This window comes from Heterodontus francisci, chromosome 1 (assembly GCF_036365525.1).
Source record: "Heterodontus francisci isolate sHetFra1 chromosome 1, sHetFra1.hap1, whole genome shotgun sequence".
NCBI lineage: Eukaryota > Metazoa > Chordata > Chondrichthyes > Heterodontiformes > Heterodontidae > Heterodontus > Heterodontus francisci.
The window spans coordinates 151,444,154-151,462,289 of record NC_090371.1 but is presented as its reverse complement, the minus strand read 5'-3'; the positions used below and the strand labels follow the sequence as shown (position 1 = coordinate 151,462,289).

Sequence of the window (18,136 nt, the reverse complement as noted above, 5' to 3'; positions counted from 1 at the left end):
ATCGTTGCTTATTTATAGTCTTCCCTTTCCTATCAATTTCTTAAGTCTGTTCCTGCGGTTAGGAGACCAAAACTGAGAAATTCTTTGATATACAACTGATCACCAAACCTGGCTTGGGAGGTGTCTCGCTGGTGAAAAAAGGCAAGAGGGAAAGTGTTTTGTTTGGTTATTCTCAATTGTTAACAGTGGGAAGGTTGGTGTGGAGTGATCGGTATGGAAACGCTAAATATTTGAACACTGCTCATTGCAGACCATGGGTCCACGGGCTGAATTCGAGGGCTCACAGAGCAGCTCTGGGACTGACCAGCTCGAGGGTGAATCCAAGACAACAGTGAACGGTAAGTAAAGTTCAGACGTTTCCCTCCGGTGTACCGGCACCTGCGGGCAACCCAGCTCCTCTTACCTCTTCTGGTTACTTACAGTCCTGGTTTGACTCACTTTCCTCTGGATGATTTCCATATTCTAGGATCCAGTCAGGGACCGGGTTTGCTGCCCGCTCATTCCACCATCTCCCTGGTGAAGGTCGAGCCGGAGGATCCCTGGGCACTACCCAAACTCGAGGATACTGGCATCAAGTGGTCAGGTACTTGTTTCCCCAGTCTCCGCCTTAGAGACACATGTTTGCGCCTTCAAACCTCGGCGGAAGCACCGTGTCCTCACAAATATAAAAATAATAATTCATGTTGGCAGATTTGAACACCGGGGCAAAGATCCTTCGTGTGCTGACAGCGGCTGTGAAAATCGTTTTACTTGTTGGATTCCTCTACCTGTTCGTCTGTTCACTGGACATCCTGAGCTCGGCGTTCCAGCTTGTTGGAGGTGAGCTACTTGGGCTCTTTTGTTAGCGACAGGGTGAGAGAGGGTCAGAGGCTCATTCTCTTTTACGCACTTGCGAAGACGACAAGGGTTTGGGGAAGGTCAAAGGGAAGGGGAGACGGTGTTATTGAACTGGTCTTCACCTTGTTTTTCATCTTTTTGCTTTTGGTCAGAGCTGTTCATTATTCTGCCATTAACACTCCGTCTTTTCCTATGGCTCTCTTTGCCTACTATTTCATGAGGTCTTTGTCATTTAATCTCTCCTGCTTTCTGCCCTATCTCACACCTTCCCTTTTGTTATTCTTCCCCCCTCCCCAACCCTTTCACTTGTTCAAAGACATTTCTAACCTTTGCCAGTTCTGATGAAAGGTCACAGACCTGAAACATTAACTCTGTTTCTCTCTACAGATATTGCCTGACCTGCTCAGTATTTAAAGTCATAGAGTCAAAGAGTTATACAGCACAGAAACAGGCTCTTCAGCCCATCGTGTCTGTGCCAGCCATCAAGCACCTAACTATTCTAATCCAATTTTCCAGCACTTTGCCCGTAGCCTTGTATGCTATCGCGTTTCAAGTGCTCATCTAAATACTTCTTAAATGTTGAGGGTTCCTGCCTCTACCACCTCTTCAGGAAGTCCATTCCAGATTCCAACCACCCTCTGCGAGAATTTTTTTTTCCTCAAATCCCCTCTAAATCTTCTGCCCCTTACCTTAAATCTATGCCCCCTGGTTATTGACCCCTTCATTAAGGGAAAAAGTTTCTTCCTAGTTAATCTATCAATGCCCCTCATAATTTTGTATACCTCAATCAGGTCCCCCCCTCAGCCTTCTCTGCTCTAAGGAAAACAACCCTAGCCTATCCAGTCTCTCTTCACAGCTGAAATGTTCCAGCCCAGGCAACATCCTGGTGAATCTCCTCTGCACCCTCTCCAGTGCAATCACATCCTTCCTATAGTGTGGTGCCCAGGACTGTACACAGTACTCCAGCTGTGGCCTAACTAGCATTTTATACAGATCCATCATAACCTCCCTGCTCTTATAGTCTATGCCTCGGCTAATAAAGGCAAGTATCCCATATGCCTTCCAAACCACCTTATCTACCTGTGCGGCTGCCTTCAGTGATCTATGGACAAGTACACCAAGGTCCCTGTGACCCTCTGTACTTCCTTGGGTCGTACTATCCATTGTATATTCCCTTGCCTTTTTAGTCCTCCCAAAATGCATTACCTCACTCTTCTCAGGATTAAATTCCATTTGCTGCTGCTCCACCCATCTTATCAGCCCATCGATGTCGTCCTGTAATCTAAGGCTTTCCTCCTCACTATTTATGACACCATCAATTTTCGTGTCATCTGCAAACTCACTGATCATACCTCCTATATTCACATCTCTTCTTGGGTGTGTGTGTATGTGTGTGTACGAGTGAATATGTGATTGGATGTGGTTGTAACAATTTTGGGATAAGGCGTATTGATCAATAAACAATTGATCTTCTGTTTTTTAAACCTACAAGAAAACCTGTCGCTGTCTGTTTATTTAAAAAATAAAACACCAAGGGGCTAAACTCTAATATAAATACACTTGCTATGGTCAGGTGGGGAGTTGAAGAGTGGGAACCACCCATGTTGCACCACGTGGTCGTAACTGTCAGAAATAATTTAACTCTTGTGCTCTTCCCCCTCTCCCCTATAAATAGCACTTACTGTTTCTATTTCAGATTTCCAGCATTTGCAGTATTTTACTTTTATTTTAGTAATCCAGAGACCCAGGCTAATGCCCAGGAACACAGGTTCAAATCCCACCAGGGCAGCTGGTGGAATTTAAATTAAATTAATTAATAAAAATCTGGAATTGAAAGCTAGTCTCAGTAATGGTGCCATGAAACTATCATCAATTGTTGTAAGACACCATCTGGTTCACTAATGACCTTTAGGGAAGGAAATCTGCTGTCGTTACCCAGTCTGGCCGACATGTGACTCCAGACCCATAGTTATGTGGTTGACTCTTAACTGCCCTCTGAAATGGCCTTGCTAGCCATTTAGTTGTCAAGGGCAAATAGTGGTAGGCAACAAATGCTAGCCTTGCAAGTGGCACCCACATCCCATGAAAGAATAAAAAGAAAAACTTTTCAGTGACAACAGACTTCATTATTTTTGTTTTATAATTCCTCTCTCGTCTATTGTTCTGCAGGTAAAGCTGCTGGTGATATTTTCAAAGATAACACGATCCTTGCAAACCCTGTGGCTGGGCTGGTGATCGGGATCTTGGTCACTGTTCTGGTACAAAGTTCCAGCACCTCATCTTCTATCATAGTCAGTATGGTGTCCTCTGGCTGTAAGTACACATGTGATCCCAAAACATGAACATGAGCACAGAGTTAGACTTCCTCTTTGGGAGGTTTGGCAATGATTGAGATCTTGCTGCTGTCCGTCTCTCTCCTCTGACATTGCTTTAGTTTCTGCTGTTTCTTTTCAGTGTTGGGAGTACGCTCTGCCATCCCCGTGATAATGGGAACAAACATTGGTACCTCAGTCACAAATACCATCGTGGCCCTGATGCAATCCGGAGACCGAAATGAATTCAGAAGGTGTGTTTACACATCATCCATTCCCCTCTTAACTCTTCTAACAGCAGTAAAAATCCAGAACCAGCAGTGATTGGACAACGCATATGTATAGGGGAGAGGGGGAAGAACTCGAGAGCTAAATTATTTCTGACAGTTGTTACGACCATGTGGTGCAACATAGGTGGTTCCCACTCTTCAACTCCCCATCTGACCATAGCAAGTGTATTTGTATTAGAGTTTAGCCCCTTGGTGTTTTATTTTTCAAATAAACAGACAGTGACAAGGTTTTCTTGTAGGTTTAAAAAACAGAAGATCAAATGTTTATTGATCAATGCACCTTATCCAAAAACTGTCACAACCGTATCCACTCACCCATTCACTTGTGCACGCACACACATACACACCCAAGAAGAGACAGATTGAGAAGGGAAAAAGGAAAGTGACTTTTAGTCGGGGGTGGGGGGGGGGGGGGGGGGCGGGTGGTTACAATAAAACTGTTGAATTCTCTTGGAAATAAAGTTCTCAATGGATGCAGACCTGGGATGATTGTAGATTTCTCTCTTGATTGAAGGCTCTGTTGAAGACGGTGGGTTACTTCTGGCTCTCATTGCTGTATAATGTAGATGTAGGATTCTGCAGCAGGGTATGTGCTTTCTGGCTTGGTTGGAATACAAGCTGTTAGGATGTTGTTTCTCTCTTTCTCTCTCTCTCTTTTTAAGGCAAAGCTGTTATCTCTCACCACCTGTTAGGAGACATTCTGGTATCTTCCCCATGGTGATCACAAAATGGCCCAGGACGTGGCTACTTCAAAGAGAACAAAGAACAAAGAAAATTACAGCACAGGAACAGGCCCTTCGGCCCTCCAAGCCTGCGCCGATCCAGATCCTCTATCTAAACATGTCGCCTATTTTCTAAGGGTCTGTATCTCTTTGCTTCCTGCCCATTCATGTATCTGTCTAGATACATCTTAAAAGACGCTATCGTGCCCGCGCCTACCACCTCCGCTGGCAACGCGTTCCAGGCACCCACCACCCTCTGCGTAAAGAACTTTCCACGCATATCCCCCCTAAACTTATCCCTCTCACTTTGAACTCGTGACCCCTAGTAATTGAATCCCCCACTCTGGGAAAAAGCTTCTTGCTATCCACCCTGTCTATACCTCTCATGATTTTGTACACCTCAATCAGGTCCCCCCTCAACCTCCGTCTTTCTAATGAAAATAATCCTAATCTGCTCAACCTCTCTTCATAGCTAGCGCCCTCCATACCAGGCAACATCCTGGTGAACCTCCTCTGCACCCTCTCCAAAGCATCTACATCCTTTTGGTAATGTGGCGACCAGAACTGCACGCAGTATTCCAAATGTGGCCGAACCAAAGTCCTATACAACTGTAACATGATCTGCCAACCCTTGTACTCAATACCCCGTCCGATGAAGGAAAGCATGCCGTATGCCTTCTTGACCACTCTATTGACCTGTGTTGCCACCTTCAGGGAACAATGGACCTGAACACCCAAATCGCTCTGTCCATCAATTTTACCCAGGACTTTTCCATTTACTGTATAATTCACTCTTGAATTGGATCTTCCAAAATGCATCACCTCGCATTTGCCCTGATTGAACTCCATCTGCCATTTCTCTGCCCAACTCTCCAATCTACCTATATTCTGCTGTATTCTCTGACAGTCCCCTTCACTATCTGCTACTCCACCAATCTTAGTGTCGTCTGCAAACTTGCTAATCAGACCACCTATACTTTCCTCCAAATCATTTATGTATATCACAAACAACAGTGGTCCCAGCACGGATCCCTGTGGAACACCACTGGTCACACGTCTCCATTTTGAGAAACTCCCTTCCACTGCTACTCTCTGTCTCCTGTTGCCCAGCCAGTTCTTTATCCATCTAGCTAGTACACCCAGGACCCCATGCGACTTCACTTTCTCCAGGCGCCTACCATGGGGAACCTTATCAAACGCCTTACTGAAGTCCATGTATATGACATCTACAGCCCTTCCCTCATCAATCACTTCCTCAAAGAATTCTATTAAGTTGGTAAGACATGACCTTCCCTGCACAAAACCATGTTGCCTATCACTGATAAGCCCATTTTCTTCCAAATGGGAATAGATCCTATCCCTCAGTATCTTCTCCAGCAGCTTCCCTACCACTGACGTCAGGCTCACCGGTCTATAATTACCTGGATTTTCCCTGCTACCCTTCTTAAACAAGGGGACAACATGAGCAATTCTCCAGTCCTCCGGGACCTGACCCGTGTTTAAGGATGCTGCAAAGATATCTGTTAAGGCCCCAACTATTTCCTCTCTCGCTTCCATCAGTAACCTGGGATAGATCCCATCCGGACCTGGGGACTTGTCCACCTTAATGCCTTTTAGAATACCCAACACTTCCTCCCTCCTTATGCCGACTTGACCTAGAGTAATCAAACATCTGTCCCTAACCTCAACATCCGTCATGTCCCTCTCCTCGGTGAATACCGATGCAAAGTACTCATTTAGAATCTCACCCATTTTCTCTGACTCCACGCATAACTTTCCTCCTTTGTCCTTGAGTGGGCCAATCCTTTCTCTAGTTACCCTCTTGCTCCTTATATATGAATAAAAAGCTTTGAGATTTTCCTTAACCCTGTTTGCTAAAGATATTTCATGACCCCTTTTAGCCCTCTTAATTCCTCGTTTCAGATTGGTCCTACATTCCCGATAATCTTTCAAAGCTTCGTCTTTCTTCAGCCTCCTAGACCTTATGTATGCTTCCTTTTTCCTCTTAGCTAGTCTCACAATTTCACCTGTCATCCATGGTTCCCTAATCTTGCCATTTCTATCCCTCATTTTCACAGGAACATGTCTCTCCTGCACGCTAATCAACCTCTCTTTAAAAGCCTCCCACATATCAAATGTGGATTTACCTTCAAACAGCTGCTCCCAATCTACATTCCCCAGCTCCTGCCGAATTTTGGTATAGTTGGCCTTCCCCCACTTTAGCACTCTTCCTTTAGGACCACTCTCGTCTTTGTCCATGAGTATTCTAAAACTTACGGAATTGTGATCACTATTCCCAAAGTAGTCCCCTACTGAAACTTCAACCACCTGGCCGGGCTCATTCCCCAACACCAGGTCCAGTATGGCCCCTTCCCGAGTTGGACTATTTACATACTGCTCTAGAAAACCCTCCTGGATGCTCCTTACAAATTCTGCTCCATCTGGACCTCTAACACTAAGTGAATCCCAGTCAATGTTGGGAAAATTAAAATCTCCTATCACCACCACCCTGTTGCTCCTACATCTTTCCATAATCTGTTCACATATTTGTACCTCTATCTCACGCTCGCTGTTGGGAGGCCTGTAGTACAGCCCCAACATTGTTACCGCACCCTTCCTATTTCTGAGTTCTGCCCATATTGCCTCACTGCTCGAGTCCTCCATAGTGCCCTCCTTCAGCACAGCTGTGATGTCCTCTTTGACCAGTACTGCAACTCCTGCACCCCTTTTACCTCCCTCTCTATCCCGCCGGAAGCATCGATATCCTGGGATATTTAGTTGCCAATCATGCCCTTCCCTCAACCAAGTCTCAGTAATAGCAATAACATCATACTCCCAGGTACTAATCCAGGCCCTAAGTTCATCTGCCTTACTTACTACACTTCTTGCATTAAAACAAATGCACCTCAGACCACCAGTCCCTTTGCGTTCATCATCTGCTCCCTGTCTACTCTTTCCCTTAGTCATGCTGACTTCATTATCTAGTTCCTTACAGGCTTTAGCTACTACCTCCCTACTGTCCACTGACCTCATTTGGTTCCCATCCCCCTGCCACATTAGTTTAAACCCTCCCCAACAGCGTTAGCAAAAGCACCTCCAAGGACATTGGTTCCAGTCCGGCCCAGGTGTAGACCGTCCAATTTGTAATAGTCCCACCTCCCCCAGAACCGGTCCCAATGTCCCAAAAATCTGAACCCCTCCCTCCTGCATCATCTCTCAAGCCACGCATTCATCCTGACTATTCTTTCATTTCTACTCTGACTATCACGTGGTACTGGTAGCAATCCTGAGATTACTACCTCTGAGGTCCTACTTTTTAACTTGGCTCCTAACTCCCTAAATTCTGCTTGTAGGACCTCATCCCGTTTTTTACCTATATCATTGGTGCCTCTGTGCACAACGACAACTGGCTGTTCACCCTCCCCTTTCAGAATGTTCTTCAGCCAATCTGAGACATCCCTGACCGTGCACCTGGGAGGCAACATACCATTCGGGAGTCTCGTTTTCGACCACAGAACCGCCTATCTACTCCCCTTACAATCGAATCCCCGATGACTATAGCCCTTCCACTCTTTTTCCCGCCCTTCCGAACAGCAGAGCCAGCCACGGTGCCATGAACCTGGCTACTGCTGCCTTCCCCTGGTGAGCCATCTCCCTCAACAGTATCCAAAACGGTATACCTGTTTTGGAGGGAGATGACCGCAGGGGACACCTGCGCTGCCTTCCTGCTCTTTCTCTGCCTTTTGGTCACCCATTCCCTTTCTCCCTCAGCAATCCTAATCTGCGGTGTGACCAATTCGCTAAACGTGCTATCCACGACCTCCTCAGCATCGCGGATGCTCCAAAGTGAGTCCATCCACAGCTCCAGAGCCGTCATGCGGTCTAACAAGAGCTGCAGCTGGACACACTTCCAGCACGTGAAGGAGTCAGGGACATCAGCCGTGTCCCTGAGCTCCCACATTGAGCAAGAGGAGCATAACACGGGCCTGCCATTTTCAATCTTAAGCTTAAGTTAGTCTTAACTTAGATAAACGAAAAAGGAACGAAAAGTTTTTACCAATCACACGAAAAAAAAATAAATAGAAAAAGCCTTACCTTATCTGCACACCACCGAGTCCTTTTTTTTGGTTAGAGGAGGAGGGCGGGTGGGAGACACTACAAGTGTAGTGTCTCGGGTTCAGCCGCTGCCCAAATATATAGGACTTACTTACCCAGCTGCCACCTCGCTCTCCCTGTCGCCGCTGCAAAAAGAAACCGCCAAAACAAAAAGGTAGGTTTATATAAGTTGTAAACTCACTTACCCAGCTGCCACCTCGCTCTCCCTGTCACCGTTTCAGAAGAAGACATTCAATTCTGGAATGTTTTAAGATAGGTGTCCGATGGGTTCAATTGACATCTCTTAGCTTTGAACATTTGTCCTTTGTCTTTGTCAGACAGTTCTAAAACACAAAAGGTGTTTTTCTTCAATGGCCATTTTGGACCATTGTTTACTTTTTAATATAAAGGTTCATTTTTTAAAGACCATGGTTGTTGTATCATCACACTTCTGGTGTGTGTGATACCACCCCCAAAAGAGAAAAAATGAAATTCCTTGTATTTCATTTTTATGTTTGTTTTTTCAGGGTGGAAAAAAAGAAACAGTAAGAAAGTTTAGGGTCACACTACTGTACACTTTCATTTCATTCACTCCTCCATCTTACAACTGCTGCAGTTGACATTGTTTGTAGCAGCCATTTGAGTTTCAAGTTTAAGTTTTTTCATCTTCCTTTGGATGAGATACCATCAAAAGATTGCATTTCTTTTTGTTACGTGTTGTCAAATGGGGTTATAGTTTCTCTTGCAACTGTTTGTACAACTTTAAGAATATTAATCTCCAGGACCATGTGATTTTTGGTGAAGCTTGTAGAATACAAATTTCTGTTACTGATGGTTGCAAGGTTCCCTGTCTGTACAAACTTTAACCCCTTAACTATTGCTTCCACAATACATGGTGTTGACCATTCAGGTTCTGGCACATTGATAGTTCTTATTTCTAGGATGATAGTGGGTGAAACATTGTTTTTTAGCCCCTGTGAGACATCTGGGATTTCCTCCTGCTCTTTGTTCTTGCTGAGTTTTGACTTTAAATTGTTGGGCCTGATTAGTTTTGGATTTGGAATCTGATCGTGAAATTCTTCAGTGGGTAGATCCACGCTGACCTCACTTTTAGTTTTCTTGTGAATTTCACAAGTCTGGTTCACTTTAGGCCATGTTACCTTCCCTTTCCCTTTTATTTCAGAGATCGGTGTTTCCCTAATCTGTTCCATGCCCTATGAGACACTACTGCTGGCAGGCAGTTGTCCAGCTTCCACTGTACTCCACTGTGGCACTTCAGCTAGGTGAAGCATCTTCCTCACACTTGGCTTTTCTGTTTGGGAACTTTCCTCATTGCTATTTAAATCTTTAACCAAGGTTTCAACTAACCATATCTCGGTTGCTTTTCCTTCAACTTTTGTGGCTTTTATCTTAGCTCCTTTAAATCTTTTTGACTCTATCTGGGCCCATTTAAATGCTGTTGGCTCTATCACCCCCTATGGGATGTTTGGGATGTCCCCAGTCCTCTGCAGCTGTTCAGAGTTTTGTTTGCTGTCCTCAGTTTATCCAGCCTCTGTGGGCTGTTCTGGACCCTGAGGGTACAATACTGTGCTTCCTGTCAATTCACTGCCCAGCAATAGGTCTAGCCCCTGCATTGATAAGCTTGGAATGATTCTGACTGTCACTATCCCGGTGACCAAATTACTCTGTAGGTATATTTTAACGAAGGGGGCTTTCAAGCATTTGCCAGTAAGCCCTTTTAGTAATATTGTGACATTTGTTCTACAGTCCAGTGGCATTTCCGTCAGTTTGGGTTTGAAAACGACCGGTATCCCTGAGGATGGTGATCTCCTTGTTGGTGCCTGGGACACAAAAGGAGTTATTTTCCTTTGCGCAAAAAGGTCTGATATGTGCTCTGCTCTTGCATTATATTAGAACAGGCTTATCACTTTCAAAGCCACAGACACAGGCTTGACTGGGGCGTTTCCTGCTTTTTTTTTGGTATACCAACAATTGGCCTGGACATGCCCAGCTTTGCCACACTGGAAACATATTGGGCGGATCCCTACTGGTTTGTCCCCTGGGTTCCCTCTTTGAATGGTTGGAGACTGGTTGGGTTTTCCTTCCTTGCTCTTCTTTTCTCTTGAGCCCATTTCTGCTTCATCTGCATCCCTGCTATCTCTCCCAAGCTTGTAAGAATTACTAGACCCAAATTTATTTGGAGTTAGTGATTTGTGTATTAATTCATAGTCGTTGGCCATTTTAGCTGCTTCCCTTACTCCTGTGACTTTGTTCTTCGGTTGGGTTCTTATATTACTTGGGATGCTATTTTAGAGTCATAGAGACATAGAGTTTTACAGCACAGAAACAGGTTCTTCCACCCAATGCGCCTGCACTGGCCATCAAGCACCCGTCCAAAACTAATCCCACTTCCCCGCACTTGGCCCATAGCCTTGTATGTTATGGCGTTTCAAGTGCTCATCGAAATACTTCTTAAATGTCATGAGTATTCCTGCCTCTACCACCCCTTCATGCAGTGTGTTCCAGATTCCAACCACCCTCTGGGTGAAAAACTTTTTCCTCAACTCCCCTCTAAACTTCCTGCCCCTTACCTTAAATCTGTGCCCCCTAGTTATTGACATCTCCACTAAGGAAAAAGTTTCTTACTATCTATCCTATCAATGCCCCTCATAATTTTGTATACCTCAGTCAGGTCCCCCCTCAGCAACATCAGTTCTGTCAGATTTTCATATGCGGGTTCTAACTAGAGAGATCGTATCCAGGGATCAAAAGCCATATGTTTAATTCTTTTGAATTCAATGTAAGTCTGCGTGGGTCTTTTCCGGGTGTGTCAGAATCTCTGCCTATATGCTGCCAGTACCAGCTCATTTGCATTTAGAATTGCAGTTTAGTTTGTTCATTGTCAGAGGAACTCTCTTCTGACAACAGGGAAAAAGCTTCACAAGCCCTCCCCACGAACTCACCTTTTAAGGGGATAGTCCAAAATTCTTTTGGCCATTTTAGCCTGGCAGCTATTTTCTCAAATTAGGTAAAATATGACTCAACCTCCTCCTCGTTAAATTTTGGCACTAGTCTTGTGTGTCTCAGCACGTCAAAGTTTTGCTCTGAATTGGGGATAAGGTTTGAGTGACTGGTAGCATTCTTATTTTGGGTTTGCAGTCTCTGTAACTGTTCAATTGTATTTTGTTCTTATTTCAACTGAATTTCTCTTTCCTCTGTTTCGTTTTATAACTGAAACTCTCTTTCCTCTTTTTCCTTCTGAAATTGCATCTCTCCTTTTTTTTCATCTGTAACTGGCTAGAATGATTTTTTTTTTCAGTCTCTGGTTCCATGCTCTCCTCTTGTAGTTCAGGGGTAAGTTTAAAATGGTTGGCTAGATTTTTCACTAGTTCAGGTTTTTTTTTGGTTTTGTCTGAAAGTGATTCCCACCTCTGCAGCTCAGCTTTTTAAATCTTCAATGCGTTAATTGCTCAACTTATCATGGGATATCTCTCCCTGCTCTACAAACTCCTTAGCATTAAATGTGACCATCTCTTTTGATTCCAGCACCATAGAGAACAAAAAACAGAAGAATACAAGAAAAAATTGTTTGCTTATTTTTCCACATTTTAGAGATGAATTTTCCTCCCATTTTCCAAATCTCTCGTTTGCCTGGCAGTTCAGATCGTGGCTCAAGCCCCTAATTTGTTTGACCACATGGTGTGGCATGGATAATTCCCACAGTTCAGCTCCCCATCTGACCATAGCAAGTATATTTGCATTAGAGTTTAGCCCCTTGGTGTTTTATTTTTCAAATAAACAGACAGTGACAGATTTTCTTGTAGGTTTGAAAAACAGAAAGTCAATTGTTTATTGATTAATATGCTTTATCCACTCATGCATTCGCTCGCACCCACACGAACACACAAGAAGAGACAGAAAGAGAAGGGAAAGAAGAAGGCAACTTTTAGTGGGGGGAGGGTTATGATAAACCTGTTGAATTCTCTTGGAAATCAAGTTTTTGATGGATGCAGACCTGAGATGATTGTAGATTTCTCTCTTGATTGAAGGTTCCGTTGAAGACATTGGTTACAGTTAGCTCTCATTGCTGTATAATTATTTTATTTCATTTCATGGGATGTGGGCATCACTGGACAGGCCAGTATTTATTTCCCATCCCTAATTGCCCATGAGAAGGTGGTGGTGAGCTGCTTTCTTGAACCTCTGCAGTCCATGTGGTGCTGTTAGGAAGGGAGTTCCAGGATTTTGACCCAGCGACAGTGAAGGGACTGTGATGTAGTTCCAAGTCAGGATGGTGTGTGACTTGAAGGGGAACTTGCAGGTGGTGGTGTTCCTATGCATCTGCTGCCCTTGTCCTTCTAGGTGGTAAAGGTCGCGGGTTTGGAAGGTGCTGCCTGAGTAGCCTTGGTGCTTTGCTGCAGTGCATCTTGTAGATGGTACACACTACTGCTACTTTGTGTTGGTGGTGGAGGGAGTGAACGTTTGTGGATGGGGTGCCAATCAAACGGGCTGCTTTGTCCTGGATGGTGTCGAGCTTCTTGAGTGTTGTTGGGGTTGCACCCATCCAGGCAAGTATCCCATCCAACTCTTGGCTTCTGCCTTGGAGATGGTGGACAGGCTTTGGGGAGTCAGGTGGTGAGTTACTCGCTGCAGGATTCCTAGCCTTTGACCTGCTCTTGTAGCCACGGTATTTATATGGCTACTCCAGTTCAGTTTCTGGTCAATGATAATCCCCAGGATGTTGATAGTGGGGGATTCAGCAATCGTAATGCCATTGAATGTCAAGGGGAGATGATTAGATTCTCTCTTGCTGGAGATTGCCATTGCTTGGCACTTTTATAGCGCGAATGTTACTTGCCACTTAAGTCCTTCTGTATTTCTACATGGACTGCTTCAGTATCTGAGGAATTGTGAAAGGTGCTGAACATTGTGCAATCATCAGTGAACATCCCCACTTCTGACCTTCTCATTGAAGGAAGGTCATTTATGAAGCAGCTGAAGATGGTTGGGCCTAGGACACTACCCTGAGGAACTCCTGCAGTGATGTCCTGGAGCTCAGACGATTGACCTCCAAAAACCACAACCATCTTCCTTTCCAGTAGGATTCTGCAGCAGGGCATGTGCTTTCTGGTTTGGCTGGAACACAGACTGTTAGGATGTTTTTTTCTCTCCCCCTCTCTCTCCCTCTCGGACTCTTTTTTTAAGGCAAAGCTGTTATCTTTCACCACCTGTTAGCATACAGGTCTCTTCCCCATGGTGATAGTACAATGGCCCAGGATGTGGTGTTTTCTGAAACAAAGGAGGTGTTGAGTGGACATTCAATTCTGGAATGTTTTAGGATAGGTTCAATTGATATCTCATAGCTTTGAAGATTTGTCCTTTGTCTTTGGCAGATGGTTCGAATATACGAAAGGTCAATCCCTTTTTCTTTGGCAGCCACTTTGGACCATTGTTCACCTTTTTAAAATAAAGGTTCATTTTTTAAAGACAAATTCCATTCTTAATAACTCTTCAGAGTTAGTCCATGATGATTATTGCACTTCTTGTGTGCATGACACAGTAAACCAACTGGTTGAAGGAGCACCACCTGATAGTAAGTTTTGTTATTTTGGAGGTGGGTGGAAGAAGGATAATTCCAATGATTTTAAATGCAGAGTGTCGACAGACTGAAAAGGTCAGACACATGGCAGAAGTAATTTAACATAGAGAAATGTGAAGTAATTCAGTTTGGTTGGAAGGATAAGGAGAGGCATATAAACTACATGATACATTTTTCAAGGGGGTGCAGGAACAGAGAGCTCTGGGGCTGTACTTAAACAAGATTTTGAACGTGGCAGGATAAGTTCAAAAGGCTGTTAATAAAGCTTTCAGGATCTTTGGTTTTATAAATAGAGGCAATCAGTACAAAAGGAAGGTAGTTATTCTAAACCTTTATAACACACTGGCTGGCCCCAGCTGGAATAATGCCTAATTCTGAGCACCACACTTTAGGAAGGATGTTAAGAGAGAGGACAGAGGAGATTTACTAGAATTGTACCAGTGATGAAGGACTTCAAGTTTGTGGAAAGATGAGAGAAATGGGGTTGTTCTCCTTAAAACAAAAGGTTAAGGAGAGATTTGATAGAGGTGCTTTTGGGTCTACTTACCAATGTGATCACAATCATAATAATGTGTTTTTTATTCTTTCATAGGATGTAGGCATCGCTGGCAAAGCCAGCATTTATTGCCCATCCCTAATTGCCCTTGAGAAGGTGGCGGTGAGCTACCTTATTTAACCACTGCAGTGCGGGCACACCCACAGTGCTGTTAGGGAGGGAGTTCCAGGATTTTGATCCAGCGACAGTGAAGGAACAGTAATATATTTCCAAGCCAGGATGGTTTGTGACTTGGAGGGGAACATGCAGGTGGTGATGTTCCCATACGTCTGCTGCCCTTGCGCTTCTAGGTAGAAGAGGTCACAGGTTTGGAAAGTGCTGTTGAAGAAGGTATGGTGAGTTGCTGCAGTGCATCTTGTAGATGGTACACACTGCTGCCACTGTGCGTCGGTGTTGGAGGGAGGGAAGTTTAAGGTGGTAGATGGGGTGCTGATCAAGTGGGTTGTTTTGTCCTGGATGGTGCCGAGCTTCCCTGAGTGTTGTTGGAGCTGCACCCATCCAGGCAAGTGGAGAGTATTCCATCAGACTCCTGACTTGTGCCTTGTAGATGGTGGACAGGCTTTGGGGAGTCAGGAGGTGAGTTACTCACCACAGAATTCCCAATCTCTGACCTGCCCTTGTAGCCACAGTATTCTTGTGGCTGCTCCAGTTCAGTTTCTGGTCAATTTGGTTATTTGACTCCTCTGGAATATATATCGCCCAAGTACACTTGGGGCAATTGGCCTTTGTATGTGATAGCTCTTTCCTGAGCATCGTGACCACTCACATTACTATCCAACCCTTGATCTACTGTATTCTGTTCCTCAGGACCTTCATCACAAAACATGAGGATTCAAGGTACAAAGTGCCTCGATTCCCTCTATCAGCTGCTCAGATTCTGAGATTTTGTAATCAACCCCATTTAATCACGAGGAATGGACCTTAACAGTTTGATTTTCATGCTAGATAACTACCGTCGTACCATCATGACATATTTGTTTACCAGGGCCCTTCCATTCCCTCTCTTTTATAATACACCACATCTCAATTAAATTCCACCTCAGACGGCCTCATACGATGCTTCAGAGCTCTCTGAATTTTTCTCAGAGACCTCAGCTTTGATGAAAGCCCATCTGCCTGCATACAAAGCATTCAAATGTGCAGAAAAAATGGAGCTAATTGTAGAACCTTCCAGAGCAGGAAGACTGTCGCACAGTATAGAAGGCAATTTGGGATTCCACCCATAGATCAATTGTGAGAGACTATATCCTCCAACCATCTGAAGTGAATTCTTTGCATGAACTGCCCATGCCAGGGTGGTTGTCAACTTGCAGTTTGGTTGGTCAGCTAAGATTTTATGCATCATTTCATCAATTACTGTGTGATTCCTTTCACAAAACCCACTGTTTAAAGGACTTTCAGCTGCAGTATTCAGAACCATAATGTTCATGTTTTCACTCATGTCACTGAACTCGTCATTGGCAAATTCCCCTCCATTATCAATCAGAAACCTAGCTGGTGCCCCAAGCCCTGTCCCTATCCATTTCTCCATAATTTTATCTATAAGACTAAATCTAGTTGCTAGGTCTATAAAATGCAGAATGAAAATATTCTTGTCTTTGTCCCATACTTTTAAATCGTTGGCAACTACCTCATTAAGGCCACGTGCCAATGGAAGACTTACAATAAGACATGATGGTGTCTTTGAATACTTTTTACAGATTTCACACTTTTCACTAATCTCTTCTATTATCCTCATATACTCTTCATCAACACACCTGCATCCTTTTGCGGGTTTTTTAATCTTTGATAAGAAGGGTGAGCAAATTGTCAGTGTAACTTTAAGACAATTTGCTTTTTATCTCTCTGATTCTGGTCACCTGATGCCATTAATACTTCTCTAACACTCTGACTAGAAACAACATGGGCTGAATTTTGAAAGCTCGCTGTATATCGGCAACAAGCATCAAAAAAGGCACGATGCTCGCACGACTTGTGTGCCGCTGAGCCGCTGCGATATTTCGCGTGGTGGCTCATTTACATGGAGGAGGTGGAACAACTGCCCCCGATTTTTAAAGGTCCCAGTCTCTGGCATATAAAGATAAAATTTCATTACATCTTTGAAACCCCTCTCCTACGACCACCACCGCCGCCCACCACCACCCACCGCCCCGCCCCCATGAGTCATCTATATATAAATTGCCCTCTCTTCCCAGAAAAAACTTTTATTCACAGCCTGAACTTCTACCACATTAAATTCCAGAAAATTCGTTGTGGAAGGATAATGCTGGAGTCTATCTTTACTTAGTTTCACATTTATTGTACAGAGTAAAAGGATTACAAACATGTAGCTCTTCACTCAAAAACCTCCATCAGTCTCAGTAAGTGTCTGCTTATAAGTGCTCAAGTAAAACCCCAATTAACACTCTCCACCTGCATATAATTAAACAACTGACACACAATTAACAGATTAACAGTAATTGTGTCCAAAGTATCCAAATTTGCAGCTGATAGCAAATTGGGAACAATGGCAAATGCTGAACATCAAATTCAAAAGGATCTTGACAAACTCAATCGGGGGCAGAGAAATGGAAGATGCTAATTAATATAGGGAAATATTAGGTTCGAAGATTTGGCAGAGGAATGGTTGATTTGGATTATGTGCTGTACTTGAAGTATCAGGAGAGAGATTTTGGGGTTTTAGTGAGCAGGTCACTGTTAAAAAAAAAAGAATGTTAGAAGGCACAGCAAAGGTTATAAAATATAAATCCAGAGAGATAATTTCAAAACTGTATTTGAAGGTCCATTTCTTTGCTCTACATGACATACATTATTAGCAATAATATATCTCAGCCCCTTGTGGTGCAATTTCAGGTTGCAGTTATATTATAATATTTTACAATGGGCAGTACAGTGGCGCAGTGGTTAGTACCACAGCCTCACAGCTCCAGTGACCCGCGTTCAGTTCCGGGTACTGCCTGTGCAGAGTTTGCAAGTTCTCCCTGTGACCGCGTGGGTTTCTGCCGGGTGCTCTGGTTTCCTCCCACAGCCAAAGACTTGCAGGTTGATAAGTAAATTGGCCATGGTAAATTGCCCCTAGTTTAGGTAGGTGGTAGGAGAATTGAGGGAAGGTGGTGATGTGGTGGGGAATATGGGATTAATGTAGGATTAGTATAAATGGGTGGTTGCTGGTCGACACAGACTCAGTGGGCCGAAGGGCCTGTTTCAGTGCTTTATCTCTCTATATATCTATCTTATGTGACTGAAGCAGTTGTCCTCGGGAATCGGTGCAGAAATGCAACCTGAGAGGCCTATAACAGTATTAATAGTCATCGACCTTGGAGCCTTCTGATCAGAGATTTCTACCTTTTGTCCTTTTCCTGCTGTCCCTCGAGGAAACTCTGGAAATCTCTGGATAATATAAAGGGGCAGAAACATGGCATCATCTGTCTTCCGCCCCTTTGTCCTTCCCCACTTGTCTATAAACTCAGGTTTCTCCAGACGGATAGGAGAGAAAAGTTCATCCCATAATATTTAAATTAATCTTCCCAGATATCCCAAGCTGCAGCTGCTAACAAATGAATGGTATTCTGATTTAACACTTATTAGTCACTGAGGAAAGGGTGCCTAAAATAGCCTTTTCTGAACCTCCAGACCTACACAATTCAAATAAGATAAACTAATAAGTAAGAATTTTAAATGCAAGGAACACCAATTTGCCTAAATTTATGGCTGGATTGTTGGGG

The 18,136-nt window shown here is 44.0% G+C and overlaps 1 protein-coding gene across 1 annotated transcript in view; it reads left to right on the top strand.

The window, feature by feature from the left end:
• The first annotated feature begins 253 nt into the window (after window positions 1-253).
• slc34a2b (solute carrier family 34 member 2b) overlaps window positions 254-18,136 on the top strand; it is a 40,110-nt gene continuing 22,227 nt past the window's right edge. Inside the window, exons 1-5 of the mRNA XM_068037224.1 lie at window positions 254-338; window positions 467-583; window positions 691-819; window positions 3,007-3,150; window positions 3,292-3,403. Of these exons, the coding sequence (XP_067893325.1) occupies window positions 254-338; window positions 467-583; window positions 691-819; window positions 3,007-3,150; window positions 3,292-3,403 (587 nt within the window). The remainder of the gene's footprint in view (window positions 339-466; window positions 584-690; window positions 820-3,006; window positions 3,151-3,291; window positions 3,404-18,136) is intronic.